The following is a 21,041-nucleotide window of genomic DNA, read 5'->3' as shown; positions in this document are numbered from 1 at the left end:
TGAACCAGTGACCTTTTGTTTACTGGCCTAACGCCCATAACCTCTGAGCTATGTGCTCCACACTTGGAATGAAACTAATCTAAAATTCAGAAGAGACTTTGACAGATATCCTACATTTTTCACTCGAAAATTTGTTTTATATTAATAATAGCTGCATATCTACTTTGGGTTGACATACTAAAAGCAACTAGAATTGACCATCAGAGTAGACTACTGATAGCTAGTTCTTTAGCTATGTTTCATAATGTATGTGAATCGCTTATGTATGCCTAAATAATAATGAATGTCACAAAATGAATCTAAATTATTAAACTTTAAAGCCATATGTGTTGAGTTTCTGCTAGGAATAGGGAAACTGTACAACTCTGTAAATGTAACTCCCCTATCCCCACCCCACCCCCAATGTTTACACCACAAAGCTTGTGGATATGGATTAAATAGATATTATGAATTCAAAGTGGTTTCAAGAATATGAATACTTGTATCATATTCATTCTGATCTGATACATTTACATGTATTTTCCTATATAATACATTCCTAGCTTCCTACAATAATTCATGTTGCGAGAAGATGCTCCGCTTAGCGGTGCCCTTGTTTATAATCATTTATAGTTTGTCTGGGTTTTTTATTAGCTAAAGGAACCAATTAAACAAGAAACTCAGCATGTAGATCTTACCCAGCATACAGAATCCTCAGAGGCTGCATCAACAGAATGTTCCCCATCTCATACTACAGAGTCTTTTAAGGCCCAATCAGCAGAGACATGCACATCTCAAATGTCTTCAACAGAAAAAAAAAACATATTTACAAATGAAAAGATCACATCAGGTAAGTTTGATCACTAAAATCTTAGTATGATTTTAAAGGGTTTATTTATTAATAAAAAAAATTAATTGCAACTTTAAGATAACATTAAAGTCTACGGGAAATGTAGGTTTTTTTTAAATATACAGTATATCAAGTCTTTTCCATACAAATCCAATTTACGCTTTTTAGTGCAAGTTAATTTCATACATCCTTTCCCTTTCTTTAAAAATGCAAAGAAAATTCATAACTTACCATGCATATTTTTTCAAATTGTTATGAGAGGCAGACAACTCTGAAAAAAAGTTTCAAGTTAATTGACATGCATACAAACCCCCAACTTTAGTTTATATCAGCATCATGATAATTTTCAACGACATATTTAATATAGTTTAGATATATCAAAATTGTTTTAAATAATGACTTCACAATAAGTATGAAAAATGTTAGTCAGCTTTCGACCTTGTGGAAGATTGTTTTTGCTGACAAGGTCCTTATCGACCGTAGAACTTACAAAATGATTACTTCGAGACCATGGATAACCTTGTTTCGTCAACTTGTTTGTTAGTATCTTGTTTCTGTTGTTTTAGAAACTTTTTGTACATAGAGCATGCTCACCTGAACCAAAGGTTCAAGTGAGCTTTCCTGATCACCTGTTGTCCATCGCCTGTCAGTCTTTCTGTCCGTCCATCTGTCTGTAAACTTTTCACAATTTTGGCTTCTTCCCTAGACCCAGTTGGCCAAAGTTAACAAAGTTGGAACAAATCATCCTTAAGGGAAGGGGATTCTAAATTTTTTATATTGATAAAACCCTTTTTAAAAGGTAGATAATTTTGAAATGGTGAAAATAGAGTGCCAGTCTTTTTGTTAATCAAGCTGGTAAATAATGATTGTGTGCATGTAAGGAGAATAATCGTTAACAACCATGGTCAAAATACTTTGTCATGTTACAGATGGTAATTTTTATTTTTGCATAGCAGAGTCATTGGGGGTTAGATTTCTAAATTGTTAAACATAATAAATCAATTAAAATGTCCAGCATCCAGTCATCTGTGGTTATTGTTAATATCTCTCATTTTTATTTTCTCTGAATTTGCTTCTGGACATAATTTTTTTTTTTAACTTTGTTCAACCCACCCACCTACACCCTTTTACATATGCACACACATTATATAGTAGTCATATTTTGTTTTAATTTTCATTTGAGTATATGAAATATTGTGAAATTGGCAGTTTTAAACGTCACCTATGCAAATTAATTAATCATTTATTAGGGCTTTTCGACTTTCGGTCGAAAAGACCTATTGTTTTCGTTCTGTTTTATTAGGGCTTTTCGACTTTCGGTCGAAAAGACCTATTGTTTTTGTTCTGTTTTATTATTTTTTATTATTCTCGACAAAGTTTCGTCAGCGATTTTTTGAAAACGGAAAGACATATTAAAACAACAATGCAATACAGTTATAGCAATTTTTAATGGCACGCGTATGTAAGGTTTTGGACTTCCGGTTCCGGCACTTCCGGTTTTGACAAGGAAAAAACTAAAATTTCATTGAAGCACAATATCTTTATTGTTTTTATAGTTAGAGCATTCAAATTTAAGAATTAGATGCATCTTGTCTTGATGTACAAAATCAAAAGCGTAGCCATTTCTCTATCTCTTACTGTTTTTGAGATATTAGGGCTCAAACTTGAGATAAGGGGGGGATGAAAAAGAAAAAAAATTCAAAAAACCTTAGAAATTTTATAAGACGCCTAGACATTGTTCAGATAGAAGTATTCAAGAGACATTTCAAGTTTCAATAACATATATTGAGTACTTCCGGTTTTATGAGCCTATGAAAAATTGTATGTGGGAGTTTCAATGTTAAACTAAAATCACGCGTCGTTCGTTTTCTCAAAAAGTTTACAAGTAAACATTACAATATTTCAGATGTATAATGGTACATACAATGCGCAGACCGGAAAAGTTTTTGGGTAGACAATTCGAGAAAATTAGGGATCTGCAGGGGCCAACGTACAAAACAGCCCTTTAGCTGTAACTTTTTTATTTCTCTTTTGATTTTAAAAATCTTTTCAATTTATTGTTCAGAATAGAGAGTACAATCTTAAAATTATGGTCCAAAGGGCCACTTTTTGACTCCTTATAGGGGTTTGGAAGGCCCAAAGATCATTACTTGTTTAGATTTCAAAATTTTTTTTTTTCATCTCGCTTTGCTGTAAGAATGTAGAGCATAAATACTATAGGCATACCAAGTTTTGTGTCCGAGGAATGAATACTAACTTCAGTATGATTTTTTGAAAATATTCCTCTGGAAATTAGAAGTGTAGCTACCTGTAAAGTTCTGGAGTTATCTTTCTTTTCACATTGCACTACTCGTAAGTTCCTATCGAAGCAACTGGGGATACCAAGGCGTTTTGAACACTTGGAAATAAATTAGAGAATAAATTTTTTTTGAACATTTAATTAAAAAGGGATAATGGGGCTGTCGAAAAGCCCTTACTTTTTGTTGAAGACAAAAAAAGTTCTAGTTATTATTATTCTTCTCGACAAAGTTTCGTCATGGATTTAGTGAAAACGGAACAGAAAAATCAAAATTTAATGTTAGATTCTTTTAGCAATTGTTTAGTTCTCCCGTATGTCCCTTTTTGGACTTCCGGTCTATATACTTTCGGTTTACACATGCAAAAAACAAAATATTAAAAGGACCTTTGCATCTATTTTATTTTTTGATTATAAACTAAGAAATTTTGGATATAGATACTTCATAGTTTGATATACAAAATTGTAAGCGACAACTTTTTTCTATCTCTTGCTGTTTTCGAGTTTTTAGACTTCAAACTTTGAAAAAAGGGGGGATGAAAAAAGTAAAAATTGAAATAACCACCAAATTTTTAAATTGAGGAATGAGAAATGTTAAAACTGTCATAATTAACATATATTCAAAGTTTCGTTTGAAACCATTAAGAACTTCCGGTTTTATAAGTTGATTAAAAATCGTCTATGGGTGTTTTAATGTTAAACTGAATTCACGCGTGCCACGTTTTCTCAAACAGTTTTCAAGTAAATATTTTCATATTTAATTGTAATAATGAAAGACCAAATACGCAGACCGGAAAAGGTTTTGAGATAAAAATTTTGAAAGATAAGGGATTTAGAGGGGTCAAAGTTGGAAACAGCCCTTTAGCTGTATCTTTTTTATTTTTCATCCGATTTTTAAAATCTTTTCGGTTTTTAGTTTTGAGTAAAGAGTACAATTAAAAAATTATGGTCCGTAGGGTCACTTTTTAACGTCTTATAGGAGTTTTTTGGGCGTGTATATTGCAACTTTTTAAAAGTTGAAAAAATGATTTAGAAAGAGTTATCTCGCTTTGCTCAATGAATGTAGAACGTAAATACCCTAGGCATACCAAGTTTTCTATTCTAGAAATGAATACTTACTTTTTTATGATTTTTAGGAAATATTCTTTTAGAAATTAAAAATATATTTAATTTTATAGCTCTGAAGTTATCTTTTTAGTGACATTGCATTACTTATTAGTTTATATTTTGGAACTGATTATACCAATGCGGTGAAGAATTTGTAAATAATAGAATAAGAAATGATTTTACCTGACATTTTCAATCAAAAAGGGGAAAGAGATGTCGAAAAGCCCTTACTTTTTGTTGAAGACAAAAAAAGTTCTAGTTCAATTATGTTTTCTTGTTTACTTTATTGTTTTCGATTGAAACATCATAAGTCATAAAACAAAATTCTAAATTTACATAGGAATATATGAAGAAAACTCTTTAGAAATATTTTTTAAAAAAACATTTGCCTGGAAAAGCTGTAACTTTTGTGAAAGCAACTTCAAATAATGTAGATTTAAATGAGTTCAAATCAAAATCTTGTGAAATAGGGCAGGGCCACAATGGGGATTCAATTTTACAAAGGAAAACATTTTAATTCACAAAAACTTAAATGCTATATGGTTTTACCTACATGTATATGCGAGCATTTTGATAGATTGCTGATTCTTGGAAATTGTTTAGACTTTGGCCCAAATGGACGATTCTTGGGCCTCACAAGGGGTTCAGAGTTTGATGTAGGTTTATATCTCATATAAAAACAATTGTTTAGGATCTTGTTGAGAACAGGTTATATGACTATAAAATCATCAGGTTAGAAAAGGGGCTTGATAATAAACATAAGAATATCCACAGTGAAGAAATGGAATTTTATATATACAGGATTTACATTTTTATACTACAGTGTCCACATAGTTTGTATTATGACTCCATTAAGCTGATTTTATTATGCCAATTGTTTATCAGGTGAGCGATGTGGTCCATGGGCCTCTTGTTTCACTGGTTCATGGGGACGTAATTTTTTTGGTAGTGTAATCAGAATTATTTCAATAACTATAAACAAATGATTGTATATACGTCCGTGGGGTTGTAAATTCGTGGGCAAGGATTACCCACAAAAGCCAAGAACATTTGTCCCCCACAAACAATGACTTCGAAGTTCACACCAAGTAGGGACTCAAATTCCTTGAAAAAGCTTGTGAAATATTTCATCATGATTAGAATGTCTAGAACGATTGAAACCTGAGGTTTTACTTGCAATGTTTGAGAATCAAGGCAATTTTTTTATTGATATAGAGATATATATATATATTATATATATACAGTGTTTTTATAAATTTTATGAATGAAGTGAACCTTTGACCATTGTCTGAGTTTTATTCTACCGACACTGGCTACAAATACCTCTAATACAGACAAGTTCAATTTCAGAAATAAAAACCAAACTTGCCTCAAAGATAAAAAAGAGACCCCATAGACCATGCCCATTCTGCAACAAAATGCAGTCGGCACTAAGCAGACACATACAGAAGTGTCACAAAGAGGAAGAAGAGGTTAAAGCTGCACTAAAGTTGCCAGGACCAGAAAAGCAACAAGCTTTTAAAAACATGAAAAGACAAGGAATTTATCAGTACAATGTTAAAGCGCTATGCAATGAGTCTGAAGAAGAACTGATAAAAGAAAGAAAAACTGCTGCACATAAATCTTACACACAAATGGCAATGTGTTCCCTTTGCAAGGCATTTTTGAATAAAAATACAATGCATCGCCATAAAAAAATATGTAAAAGGGCAGAGGAAACAACAATACCACCTTGTGGAATTTCACTAAATGTGTTTAAAGAAGTAGAGTATCCTGCAAGTTATGTTCAGTTTGTGTACACTAGAATTCAAGCAGATGATGTTGGGATGAAAATAAGGGATGATACCTTCATTAAGGACTATGGTTTCATGGAGTACAAAGCAATAGAGGGATCAAGTTTCAAACTGACAGAAAAACTAAATACACTGCGATCAAAATTGAGAAGACTTGCCAGGCTTTTCATGGAGTTTCAAAAAATTGCTTCAGAGGCGGGAGTTGTAGTAAAACATTGCTCTGAAATGTTTAATGTAAAATCTATTAAACTACTTAGCACTGCAGTTAATTCTATGACAATTGACCCTGAAGGTGAAATGAAAAGTGGATTAAGATTGGGGCTAAGATCTTTAATTCTTGAAGTGAGCAACTCAATCTACTCCACTCACATGCTTATGGGAGAAGACGACAAAGCGCTTGAGGCTGAGAAGTTTAGAAAAGTCCTTCAAGTTCGATGGAAATCTTTCTTTAGATCAGCACAGGAAGCAATTATTAAGAAGAGGCAAAATGAATCAAGAGACCCAAAACGTCTGCCCTCTGTTGAGGATATTAGGCAAATTCAACAGTTTACAAAAAGCAGTGTAAAAGAATTAGTAAGTGATGCAACATATTCACTAATGACCCAAACTTTGTTTTGTAAACTTAGAAACTTCATTGCCAGTCGTCTAACATTATTTAATGCTAGAAGAGGAGGGGAAGCAACTAGACTCACTGTTTCAGAGTTAAAGGATGCTTTCAAAGACAAATGGGTAGATGAGTCATTTATCAAGAAAGACACTGAAAGTGATGATTTTGAAAAAATGGCATGTCAGCTTAAATGTGCTTATCTACATTCTTCTAAGAAGTCAGAACTAGTGCCTGTCATAATTCCAGAGGATTGCTGGAAGGGACTCCAAATGCTTGCCGATGTTGAAAATAGAAAACTGGCGGGCATACATCCTCAAAATGAATTTGTATTTGCCAATACCGAAGATTCAGTTGACCATGTGAGTGGATGGCAATGTGTACGTGATGTATGTGAGAAAGCCGATGTGCCTAGAAACATAACTGCAACGGATATGAGACATTTTGTAGCTACTCACTATGCATCCCTAGAAGTTCCTCAGCAGGAAAGAGACTTTTTTATCCAAAAACATATGGGTCATTCAAAATTTATAAATGAAAATGTTTACCAGTGCCCTCCTGCTGTCAGAGAGATAAAAATGGCAGGAAAATTTCTAATGACACTGGATTCATATGAAGGTAAATATGATAAAGTTCTTGAGTAATTGAATTTTACCTGGTGTTTGATTCATTATGTAGTATTAATTTATTTGAATAAAATTTTCCTGTACTTTAGAAAGTGCTTTTTTTTTTGTTTTTAGGTGAAAATGAAATAGTTGACCAAAATGAAATCAACAGCAGTCTGTGTATTCCAGAAGAAGCGTTGTCAAATGGTAATGTATCCAAAAACGATATCTTAACTGCTAATTGTTTTTATTAGGTAACCCTAACCGTAAATAATCACACAAACAGCTGACTACCAGTATATCACAACGATATCCATATCGACACAGCCAAACTTCAGCATGTACATGTATACTTTGCCATAAAATTATGTCTTCAATCTTTTGTTGCATCATTCATAAAATCAGTGGGCTTTTTATGGTTTTCCTTGGATCTGTGTAACTCAGGGCAGGCCTATTGGGAGGATAAATAAATTTTATATCAGTGCAATTGATAATGTTTTTATATTTCAAGCAGTTTCTAAGAAAAACAAGTTATGATATATTACTCAATTTATTATCAGATTATATATATGCAGGTAACTCTCGATAGCTCGAAGTCCATGGGACTGAGGAAGGTATCGAGAGTAAAAAACAGTATATAATGTTTAAGGGGACTGCAGTTTGACTTCAAGAGATCAAGATTTCGAGAAATTAAGAGTAAATTTGCTTAGTAAACAGGACCCTAGACTCACTTCAAGGGATCAAGAACTTCGAACGATCGAAGTTCGAGTCATCAAGAGTTACCTGTTTATATGCATATAAGAGCAACATGAATTTTTTTGTTTGTGTCAGAAAAATGTGAATCATTTAAAATGTTGTGAAATATTTATCTAATAATAATTTTCCAAATTTAACCTCAATTTTAAATAAACTTTGATTTATTATTAAAAAATGTCAAGTAAAATTTACTCCCAAGAAAACAAAAAAAAGGGTGTTTTGCTAGATTCGATACCCCAGTATTTACCCGCAGTGGCGTCGGAAGCAAATTGATAGGGGGGGGGGGGGCTAGACTAATCCTCAGAAATCTTGACAAGCTAAAACAAAAAAACCTAATTCCCAAAATCATGAAGAAAAAAAAAATGTCTCCAACTTCTCAATATTTTAATATTTTCAAGTTAAATTTAGGAACAGTTGTGTTGCTGCGAGAAAAAGGGGGGGGGGTAAAAACTTTGCAAAGAAAGTGGGGGGACCTAGCCCCCCGGTTCCGACGCCTATGGCCCGAGGGTCAGCTCTAAATTGTTAAACGCATTGTAAAAGTGGATTGCAGTTCATTTTATATTCTAAAAACAAACATGTTTAACTGCCATTCAATGAATATATTTTGAATGCTAAACTTGCTTAATGTGCTCATACTGAAGGTGCAGAGGGTATCGACACTCAATTCATTTATTCAGATAAGTCAACTGTTCAGTGGTGGATTTTTCACAGTTAAACATTTCATTACTTAATATCATCTATTTCTAATGCATGCCATAAAATGGGATCAATTTTTTTATGTAAATCTTAGCCAACTTCATGTTAAATGAAACTTGAAATGTACATTAGAGAGAGGGTACATTTATCACTTGTAAACATTGGCTCACAGACTTCTTGTTTTATTATATGTCATAAAAATTACAATCTATTATTCTATGAAATACATGTATATATATATCAATTCTGTAAGAGTGCTGTCTAAGCAAACATTTTTTGACCACATGCACAGGACATTTGGTCCTGTGTAATCAATGAACACAGGACCTAACCTTTTTTTGTCAGGCGGAGAAATTTGATTTGCGACCGGAAATTATGCAGGAGTATGTGTTGTGTATTTTTGCGACGAAGTTAATTCTGGTCAGCGATCATCTATTATCTGATTGGGATCGAAATTGAAGTTATTTTTGCTAAACTCTCTGTCAATGTTAAAATAAAATAAACTTGTTGATAAGGCCACATAAAATTCATTTTTATATTCTCATCCCCGCCCGCCCCTCTTAATATGGCCCGCCTTGATGCATTTTATTTAAAAAAAAAAAATTGAGTGGGGAAAAAAATTCTGGCTTGTTTTTCAAAAAATTCAAAAACATTTTGATGGCTGCCTTAACATGTGGATTACTGTTTGATTCCAGTTATGTTTGTTACCACAAGGACACAAATGTCGTCATGCATTGCCAGTAAAGTTGAAATAAAATTGAATTAAAAAATTACATGAGGGTTTGTGCACTCATATTAGCATTAACAATTAACTTAAAAGAATAGAGCAGTTGTTACTTCTAAAACATTAACAGTTAAAAAGGTGTTTTTATAACAATGAAAAATAATAAAATTGATTAAATCTGTCCACCTGCCACATATATTTTGCAAATGAGGATGAGAATCTAAATATTAATTTTATATGGCCAAAGTATAGTTTAAATAATGCATCCCTAGGATTAAGATTAAACAGTGACAGCATGGCGGAAAATAGATTAAAAGAAACCTTAGATTATTGCAGTTTGGATTTACAAAGAAAGGAAAGAGACTGACGGCAATAAAAAAGATGGAAGATAAAAGTAAAAATTAGTACAGCTTAAAACTGGATACTGAGACATGGACATTTTGGTCCTGTCTAAAAAATGACACATCGGACCATGGGCACAGCACATTGGTCAGGGGTGACCATACATGTTAACTCTACCGATTTACGCGGAAGTCTACCGCTTTTTAGCTCCGTCTACCGCCTACCGCTTTTATTTTAAAATCTACCGCTTTTCTTTAAAATACGTTCCTTGTTTTGATAGATAGCCATTTTGGAAGCCATTTTGGTCAAAAATTCTCGTCGGGTTTGAAATTAGCGCGTGACTTTGAATCGGGGGCACACAAAGGCTTTATTTAGACGCTTAGATGACAAGTTTTCAAGCATGTGTTTTACATTGAACGATGAAAGAAGCCACTTCCCGTGATTACATTAGTTACAAGACATGTAGATTATCCTCGCAATGGAAAAAGAAGCTTTGCAATTCCACACGTGGCTTTAACGAGGATTGAATATATCTTTTAACTTGGCCATAACAGTAAACTTGACTTGCAATTTATTGAATGCTGCATTTGTAATAAATAAGCATGTAAACATCGTTTTGATATTGAAAAAGAACATATGAATTCCTACTAGTTCTTACTTCTCTTATATAATCAATTTTGGCAACTTAACCTATTTTTCTGAACAAAGGTAATTGTTAAGGGCTCTGCACTCAAACATTTTTCCTTAAAAATAGCTTACCGGTAATCATTATAATCATGGTAGATGCATACGAACATTTTTATTGCTAGTGTTAATATTACCAAGTTTCAAAAGTCTTTTATATTTTAGTTGATATTGTTAATTACTAATCAGAAACCTTTACTACATATGTAGTACATACAAATCTGTGCTTTAAAATATACGCGAAAAAGGCCGCGCGCGATGCTACCGCTTTTTGGTTTAAAATCTACCTATTTTTCATCACTGTAGGTTAACATGTATGGGGGTGACTGTCCAATGTCTTTCGCATAGACTGAGAGTGACAATTTTACAATAAGTCAATAATTGTTAATATTTTAGAGAACAGTTGCATTGATGAAACTTATAAACCTGACAGCGAAATTGACTCTGTGAAAGAACAGTCCAAGAATGGTTTGTAACATATTCAAAAAAAATATTAATTAAGGCAAATAATGTAAAATATAGTTTAGGTAAATTACTGAATACATGTTATGGTCGTCAAATACTTGGCAATAAATATATTTGTGTTCTAACAATATACATAAAAAAAAGTTTTACATGCTTGATTGTCATAGCCAAGACATTCACAATACCAATGATTTTAAAGGCTGGTGTTAAAATTACGATCAATTATATTTTTTCAGAACATGGAATTAAACGTCTTAATGGCCACTCTTGACCAGCAGCCGGTTTTATTTCCCCTGGCCGATTTTTCTTATATGTTTGTCCTGGAATGAGCGCCACTTGTGTAACGAGGCCAGCGGCCAGTCAAATCTTGACACAACATGTAATTAACACTTTATTCAACAGCCACTTTATTGGGATTCTGATATGATGTTCAATGTTTTATGAATCATCATAATAATCTTAAAACCGCTCAGACAATAGAGGTGTACAAGTCATTATGGATGTTTTGATAATTCCATTGCCCCAGGGCAATGTCCAAGATTATATAAGTGACAGATGCACATGTTCCAAACAATGGCTTCGATAGGGCTGCAGAGATGTTAAAAAGATAAGCTATCAAATCTTTAGTGAGTTTTTTAACGAGGCCGGGTCTAATTTGTTCTGCCCTAGATTTTTGAATGAAATTTTTTACATGAATTTCTAATGATATAATTATTATTTTAAGATAAAAAAAATAGGACACTTACCACACCGTTTGTTTAGGGGGTCATCTCAAAGTTTGTTAATTTTTAACATAGGACCCTATGGGACTTTGCTTAAAACGTATCAAATTTGCACATTTTTTACATTTTTTTAAAACTTCTGCCCTAGAGATTTCTTTTTCTGTTCTACATATTAAAGTTATTGCTAAAAGGCATCAAATGGTCAATTAAAAAAACCCTTTTACCTCCTGGTTTGTTCCAGGGGTCTTATCAAAGTTGATTTTTGTATGCCCAATTTCCCAGATTTGTCAAATAATGGCTATTTTATATTTGACAAAAGCGGAAATGGTGATCTTTATAGTATTATTAGAACATTCAGACATATTTAAGTAATAAATAAATATATAACATCACATATAAAGGGCCATTTATATAAAAAAAATGGTTACTGTCTTGAGATATATGAATTAAGCTATATTTAGGCGGGTTAAGAAAACGTGACATAGGGCTAGGCTTGCTGAACCCTCTTCACGTTTTCGACCCGAGCCCAAATATAGCTTATACTTCGAGACATTTATGTTTATTCCACAATATAACATTAATTTTACGCATCAAACGAGTTATTTTCAACAAATTTCGCTGAATATCCGCAGTTGAAACTATCACGCCATGGCGTCAACCAAGCAAAAAGATGACGTCACAATACAAATGAACCGCTGCGCGAAAGCGTGCGTACTCGTTCTGTACTCGGCCTCGTTAAAATTACTTTGTATTTAATCAAATTAATACTAATAATTCTTCAAAAACTTTTAAAACCACTATGATTACGAAAGGAAGTTCACTAACTTAACGAGGCCCTGACTATGCATATTCATTCACAGGTCTCAACATTAACACTTGTCCGCTTGTATGGTACCAGTTAAAAAAATATACTGACAAGTGAATATTGCTTTTTTATGTAAAGAAGTCTCCAACATAAAAAAAAAAGCTTTGTGATAAATTTATCCGTAGACTCGTTATAAGTTTATCGATTAGTTATAGCGAGCGCAGCTTGCCGGCGCGAAGCGAGCTCTACCGGCAAGGCGTGTGTGAATAGAAAATTCAGACTACTTGCCCATTCATTCAACAGATTTTTTTGGCGTCAGTAAATCGGACCAGTTATGCCTTGTTTTAATCATCCCAGTAGTTCCCTGTAATTATGGTTTCCCAATTCACACTCTCACGAGAACAAGATAAAAAACTATGTACATGCATTGTAAATAACACCAATTTCCATTACTTTTAAGACTAACGGAGTTATCGTCCTTTCGAGTGTCATCACAATGGATTTCTTACACATTGATCCGACAGAATTTTTCGGCGTCAGTAAATTTCGACCCACAATGCAATTCCTCAATGTCGACCGATCTCACTAGACTGGATACCATCTCGCGAGAATCAAAGTGAAACCTTTGAGAAAGATAAATTGTGTAATTTCCAGAACATCATGCTTTTTAAGTAAACAAACAGTATTTTTTCGCGTAGTTTTTTCTAGTGTGTTTTCAAAGAGACAGACTACATTTGACCGACGTGAACTTTGCGTCACAATAAGGGGAAACTACTCTAAGTTAAGTTATTGTAAATCTGCTGAAATATAAATACCAAAATCTTCTCAAAATCTTGCAGAGCTAACGAATCGGGACATTTCTACAGAGATAGGAAACAGTTGTAACTTGCTCTCATTTGGATGAATACTAACAATTATTTTATTCACTATATTTACGGTAATTTCCAGGACCGTTTTTTAAATGGGGCGTGGCAACATCATTAAAAAAATCTTCACAAGCAAAAAGAAAAATAAGATTCTCAAAATCAGGAAACTTCTAATCGGGGGTGGGGAATGGGGAGTGCGTGGTATGCCTTTAGCTCTTTAGCTGCTCAAAAGTGTCTTTATTTTCACTACTATTTACGGTATTACATGCTCCCGGGGGATCCATTTTCCTTATGTGATCAAATTTTTTTTATACGTAAATTTGATTTTTTTTAAACGGGGGAGGGGGGAATCTGTGATAAGTCAAGTTTAATTTGTAAGTTTAAGAAAAATGTCTGCTGCAAGAAAAGAGGAAATAAACTGCAATGTACATTATGTTAAAATCTTTATTCAACAACATTTTATCTGAGATAAATTCTATACTGGCGTGCGACCAGTATATAAACAATCTGATTAAAATCAGATCTTTGATCCGCTCCGACAAATTCTGATGTCGCTACACTTTGTTCAGCGACTATCAGAATTTCGGAGCGTTACAAAGATCTGATTTTAATCAGATTGGTATATAAATAAAAAAAATCTTATGAATTATGAATAACGAAAATTTGCTGGAAAAATAGGTATATTTTATTTTGCATTCAAATTCATTTCCTTTACGTCACTACTTTTATTTGTATTGATTTATCATAATTCATTTTTGATCACCTGCTGCGCTCGCCCCAACGGTCGCACCGTAAAACATATTATTGAATTCGATCCCGACATCAAATTTCAATGCAATTGAGTTACTCTTGATCGGGATTGAAGTTCACTAATTTCAAACAACTTTCAATAGGTGTGGATCTTAGTTCTTACAAAGTACCAAACAGAAATGTTAAGAAAAAGAAAGGAAAAAAAGGTAGCAATGATAAACTTGAGGATTATGGAAAGAAATGTAATTATACCCCCGCAAACGAAGTTTAGGGGGGTATATTGATTTCACCCTGTCCGTCTGTCTGTAGACGCAACTTTGTCCCCCATATAGAATTTTTTATTACTGCATGGAACAGTTTGAAAATTTGTACATATGTTGAACACCATCTGAAGTTGTGCACCTGCAATTTTTTTTAAGATCAGACAAGATTTAATGATTTTATGACAGTTTTCATTTTTCTTATTCTATATATTGTACACTAATGTTAAAAGGTAAGGGAGGTAATCCTTACATATTTTATTAATTAATTAATAGTATTAAAACACTCTAAAATATATTTTTATAAATACATCCAGATGGAGGTTTTTTGTCTTAATTAATAAAAAAAAAATATTTTTTATAAGTATTCTATCATCTGACAATGCAAAGTTTTTGTTTGTCAATGATAAATTCTTAGGAGCTAATAAGAACATCAAAGACAAGTGTAGCTGAATTCATTTGTCCCAAGGGAGCCATTATCTGAGCCATGGTTCAGATGGAGCATGTGTTTAGGCGAAATTGATAATCTGTAAAATGGGTGATGGTTTTGGGGCTATTTTAAAACTGTTTCATATAAACCAAAAGTTTCTATCATAAGGAAATATTAATAAAGAAGTTAAACTATTTTTAGAAGTTGTTTAAATTTATGAGTCAAGTAAATTGAAAGTTTTATCAACAGAAGAGCATTGCTTGGCTACCGGTATTTCCATTTATTGCAAAGGGAGGGTTATTGTCATTTTGTTGGGTTTTTTTTAAATCAATTTAATTTTTAAAAAATATATCATCAGATACATACATTTGTAAATGTATTACTGTTATAGATATGTATTTACAGTGAAATTCTGACAATTTCTTTGTTAACAATTTTTTTTTTTTTTTTTTTACAATTCTAGAATTTTTTTTTTGTATGTGTTCCAAATCTTTATTATTCCATTCAATTATTGTCCCACTTGAAATTAGCCTTGGGGGTGGGGGGGGGTATTAGTCCCATTAGGACAGTTCTAGTTTATTTTAGGTTTCATTCATCATTGATAGACTATTATGACTTTCCATGTTTAGTTTTTCCTGTAAACAAAGTATACCTGATGAAGACTTTTGAGTCGAAACGTTGTATATTTTTCAAATAAAATAATTACATTTTTAAATTGAAACTGGAGTTGATTTCTATATTCAAACTTACATGTTTAGTTTAAAATCGGTTCAGAATGCAATATAACAATAACATGTATTTTTAAACCTGATGCTTAATTTAAAATGTCTTGTAATTTGCCATGACAAAGCTACAGCTGACAAATCATGTTTAATGTTATATGAAGCAAATACATTTAAGAAAGAAACTTTAAGTTTCCAATTTATTTAAAAAGTCAGGTTCTTAATTATAGCATGAATAATCTATAAATGACTTTATTTTAGTAATACAGAACTGTAGTTTTCAAGTTGACAATATTTGATCGTTAATATTGAAAAATTTTCGGACTAGTAAAGATGAAGGTCGGACAAGTAAATGTCTTGGTCACTTGTTCGAATGGAAAGTAGGAAAAAAAGTTAATGTAGAGCCCTGATTTAAAACATTTGTAATGACAGCATACTTGAAGACAGTAAATAAACATCTTAATGAGGAATAAATAAATACATCTGATTCAATTGAGTATATTTACATTCTACTAGGTTTTCCATTAAATTCTGTGATGTTTAGATGCCTCTAAATGCGACATCTATTCACTGCGTATGAATTTACAAGTAATTTACATAAGTAGTTCTCAAACATTGATTTCTATGTTATCGGTGAAAAAATATATTTTACAAATGTTGTCAAAACACCATGTTTTACTGTACAGTTATTCAACAAAAAAGTTGACTTTATTATTAAAAGCAAAATTTTAAGGGTTATTTTTCGTGGGTTATATTTTCTGGGCTTCTTGTTTATATATGGTGTGAAGTAAAAAAATATAAAATCGCGAACGTTGAACTTTTCTCCTTCTTTTTTATATTTTTCAACTTTCATAAAATGATGGCGAGATTTAAAAATCCATGAAGAATGCTTCTTGCGATTTTACGCGGATATTTATTCCTCGCGTTTAATTAGGAATTTACAGTATACTGGAAGCTGTCGATAGATATATTTTTATTAGGAGGGGGAAGGGGGGAATAAATCTTTGTATCTTTCTCAAAATCAAGCATTAAGCAAGCACTGAAAGGTGAAAGTTTAATATGATATTTTTAAATTTTGTTTGTAGAGATCAAGGAAGGATGTTGATGAGTCTGATTCATCAAGTGAACATGATGTCGGACCAGAAGAAATCAAAGAAACAAGACAAGAGCTTGACCTTAATATAAAGTCTAGAAGTAAGCAGCATTAAATGATATGTAGGTCATGTCCCAAGGGTATGGTCCCGACCCGAAATAGAGCTTATTTGCAGGAACAGATGCATAATATAGGATATGATAGGATAATAAGGGTCGTCGGTTCCCAACTTTCCAACAGAAGACCCTATTGTTTTCATTTTCTTAACATTTTTCTTAAAGCTCAAAAATCTCAGACATGGTGCAACGAATTTTTCTGATATTTTCATAGATAAAAAAGAGTATCAAAATCTTTTATCACGTACATTTTTGTTGATTAAGTCACTTCCAATCTGCCAATATATTCGTTAATCTTTTTAGCTCACCTGAGCTGAAAGCTTAAGTGAGCTATTCTGATCACATTTTGTCTGTCATCCATCTGTCTGTAAACTTTTCACATTTTCTACATCTTCTCAAGAACCACTGGGCCAATTTCAACCAAACTTTGCACAAAGCATTCTTAGCCTAAGGGGATTCTAAGTTGTGAAAATTAAGAACCACGCCCTTTTGCAAAGGGAGATAATTAGGAATTTATGAAAATTTTCGAGAAATTTTCAAAAATCTTCTTCTCATGAACCATAAGACCAGGAAAGCTGAAACTTGTGTGGAAGCATCCTCAGGTAGTGTAGATTCAAAGTTGTGAAAATCATGATCCCCGGGGGTAGTGTGGGGCCACAATGGGGGGTCGAAGTTTTACATAGGGATATATATATTAAATCTTTAAAAATCTTCTTCTCAGAAACTAATCAGCCAGGAAAGCTGAAACTTGTAGGAAAGCATCATGAGGTAATGTAGATACAAAGTTGTGAAAATCATGGCCCCCAGGGGTAGGGTGGGGCCACAATGGGGGGTCGAAGTTTAACATAGGAATATATAGAGCAAATCTTTAAAAATCTTCTTCTCAGAAACTAATCAGCCGGCATAGCTGAAACTTGTGTGTTGAAGCATCCTCAGGTAGTGTAAATTCAAAGTTGTGAAAATCATGACCCCCGGGGGTAGGGTGGGACCACAATGGGGGATCGAAAGTTTACATAGTAATATACAGAGTAAATCTTTAAAAATCTTCTTCTCATGAACCATATGACCAGGAAAGCTGACACTTGTGTTGAAGCATCCTCAGTTAGTGTAGATTCAAAGTTGTGAAAATCATGATCCCCGGGGGTAGGGTGGGGCCACAATGGGGGGTCGAAGTTTTACATAGGAATATATAGAGTAAATCTTGAAAAATCTTCTTCTCAGAAACTAATCAGCCAGGAAAGCTGAAACTTGTGTGAAAGCATCCTCAGGTAGTGTAGATACAAAGTATGTATTGTTGTATATTGTCCAGATAGTTTGTTTTATGACTCCATTAAGCTGATTTTATCATACCTATTGTTTCTCAGGTGAGCGATGTGGCCCATGGGCCTCTTGTTTAATAAAGTGATTTTGTCCTCCCTTTTTCTCAAAAATGATTAAGGATAGAAGACTGAAATTTTCAGGAATGATAGATGTTTGAATTGTTAGATGCTATCAGGTAAAAACATGATCGTACCTCACTTACAGTCCACTCATACTGCATGTTTGGAAAATTGTGTTTTAAAATTTTTCAAATCAAAAAGTTTACAATTTTTTTCATCAGGATATGTTTCAAACTTAACAAATTTTAATATGAGCAGGACGTCCATCACTTTCGGTCCACCGTATGTGATTCCAATATATTTCGAATTTTGGAATTTTAAAGCATACCGGTAATTGTTCTGTTAACATTGTTGTACTAAATACAAATCTGAAAACCGTTTAAAAATCAGACCGTGCATTGCTGAGATATTAAAGTTTAAAAATGACCTTTTCTGAAAATTTTATATTTGCAGTGTAGGTCCAAAATTTAGTTTAATAGAAAGTTAATATAGTAACTCGTACTACATGTCAACATTTTAATTTAACCATATCATTTATTCATAATCAAACGGAAGACTCACTTGTTGCTTGCAATGAGATCATGTCTAGTTTTGCCAGCTTTCACTGGTCAGTACAACAGTTTGTGGGACTATTATGCAAGCATCTGTGGCTATTATAGATTCGTATTTGGTAAAATATTGACCCCTGGACTAATAGGGGTTCAAAATTAAAAATAGAAGTCAATAGGGCAAATTTTTAAATATCTTTTAAAGAACTACAATGCTACAATATGTGAGATTACTATGCATGCAACCTTGGATAATGTAGATTCAATATATTTTTAAAATAGTGACCCCTGTACTAGTGTCTGGGATCCAAGATGAGTTCAAACTTTAATGTAGAAGTGTAATGGAAAAAATTTAAAAATCTTCTCAACAAGAACAACATTGCTTCAATTTGTCAGATTACTACATAAGCATCCGCAAATAGTGTAGATTCCAAGTTATAAAAGCCATGACTTTGGATCTAATACTGGGGCCCTAAATGGGGTTGAAAGTTTAGAATAGAAATACAGAGGGAAAATGTTTAAAAATCTTCAAGAGAACTACAATGCTTCAATTTGTGAGATTTCTTTGCAAGCATTCTTAAATAATGTCGATTCTGATTTAATACAGCTCTGAGCACCTGACCAAAAGTCCAATCCAAAAGGACTATATATGAAAAGGCCTAAAATGGCCCCCTAAAATGAACATCATCATTTTACTCTCATTCTTTATTTTCTTAGTACAGATATGTATGTGATGTGTTTACATAATATTCATTTTGGTTCAAGTGCCCACAATTTAGAAATTTGACATCGTAAAGACAACCTTTTCCCACCATTTTTGCATTTTTAGCAAAAAACTCCTTGTTTTCAAGCAGTTTTTCCTTCCGAAAACATTGAGCGCATGCTTGAACAAACAAAATATTTTAATCAGAGATGTATCTAGCCAAGACTAATAAGTGACAAAAAAAAATTTCCTTGTTCAAGCATGCGCTCTATATTTCCCTTTCGTAAATAGATAAGAAAAATGTCAATTTTTGGCTGATTTTGATTGAATGATAGAAATAGCGTCACTTCTGACGTCATATACTGCCAGGAAGTGCAAAAAAATCAAATAAATAGATGAAAAATATATTATATATCAACTCTTCTAAAAAATAAGTAAACATTATATTGTACCCGAAACACTTAAAAAATAGCGAATTATGGGGGCCAAATTTAACTCTTATCATATATAGTTCTTTGTTCCTCTTTGCGGGGTTAGCCCAATGGTCAAAAGGGAAAAACAACTTTTCCCTTCGATATGCAACCGATTATTTGGTTGCCCTGTGAAGAAATCTCTTGAAATCTTAATTCATTTCTCTGATGTGTGGGTTGCCCCCGACTTGTGGCAATCCAAATTCAAAGCGGAAATGGATTTCTAATTTAAATGACAAAAGACACCCTCAAACTAAAAAAGTCCCGTGAGAAAATAAGGGGTTTTTCCCAAAGATGGGGCCAAATGGACATAATTTTTGTAAAGGGGGTTTGGTCATCGGGGCCAAAAGGGGGGGGGGTCAAGTTTAAACAAAAATATAGGAAAATGTTAAAAAAATTTTTTTTTCAAGAACACAATGCTAATTTTGTAAATTTACTATGAAAGGGATCCTCAAAGTGTGATTCTAAATTTTTAAAGCTACCCAATACCAGGGACCAATACATGGCCCCAAAAAGGGTTCATAGTTAACATAGAAAAGCTATCAATGAAATGGAAATATTAAAAGGGAAGTTGTTCAGGTAGTGATTGGCCCAGGGGCCCTTTGTTCGGGTTTTACCAATTTTTTGGGTCATTATACATGAATTTTAGGGAGTCAAATCAGATGGAATGATGGGACAAGATGAAACACATTAGCTTTTTACTGAAAATGTTTTAATTTTCCATTTTTGCTGGGAGGTAAACGAACACCGGACAAGCGATAAGATTTACTTAAAGTGGATATTTTTCTGAAAAAAAAAAAAGAGAAGAAGAAGGAAACAAAGGGGGATTTTTAAATAAAATAAACCAAAACCCTATCGTTACCACGATTTTTTTTTTTTTTTTAGATTTTATGACAACACCGAAACAATGTACATTTCGAAAAAAAGAGGAGGTAAGTATTTTTTCTTTTTTTGCTGTCGGGGGTCCATAAAAAAAAATTCTCATAAGCATTTAATTTTCAGATCTTTAAAAATTTTTCAACACTGTTTTGGGCATGCATATGATTGGGTTTAATTTTGTACAAAATTTAATTTTGGGGGACTCCCCGAAATATTTCTGTTTTTTTTAAGACTTAAATTTTAAACTTGGTTTCCGGGGAAAACTCATCACAAATGTCTGAAATTTTAACACGCTACTTATTTGGGGATGCCACATAGTGGTATTTATTTTTTAAATAATAAATCTGATGCCAATTACCTTTTAAATATGACTGTTTTTAAAAAATTTTTAAACAAA

At 32.9% G+C, this 21,041-nt stretch overlaps 1 protein-coding gene across 1 annotated transcript in view; it reads left to right on the top strand.

The window, feature by feature from the left end:
- LOC132746307 (uncharacterized) overlaps positions 1–20,622 on the top strand; it is a gene marked incomplete at both ends in the record, with an annotated part of 29,793 nt that extends 9,171 nt beyond the window's left edge. Inside the window, 8 exon segments of the mRNA XM_060735419.1 lie at positions 634–829; positions 5,583–7,247; positions 7,370–7,441; positions 10,833–10,904; positions 14,188–14,309; positions 16,542–16,680; positions 19,637–19,649; positions 20,541–20,622. Coding sequence (XP_060591402.1) covers positions 634–829; positions 5,583–7,247; positions 7,370–7,441; positions 10,833–10,904; positions 14,188–14,309; positions 16,542–16,680; positions 19,637–19,649; positions 20,541–20,622 — 2,361 coding nt within the window.
- Positions 20,623–21,041: the final 419 nt, after the last annotated feature.

This window comes from Ruditapes philippinarum, unplaced genomic scaffold (assembly GCF_026571515.1).
Source record: "Ruditapes philippinarum isolate M1 unplaced genomic scaffold, ASM2657151v2 ctg11201_1_1_1_1, whole genome shotgun sequence".
NCBI classification, from domain to species: domain Eukaryota; kingdom Metazoa; phylum Mollusca; class Bivalvia; order Venerida; family Veneridae; genus Ruditapes; species Ruditapes philippinarum.
The sequence above is the reverse complement of the archived record's forward strand: the minus strand, read 5'-3'. Positions and strand labels throughout refer to the sequence as shown.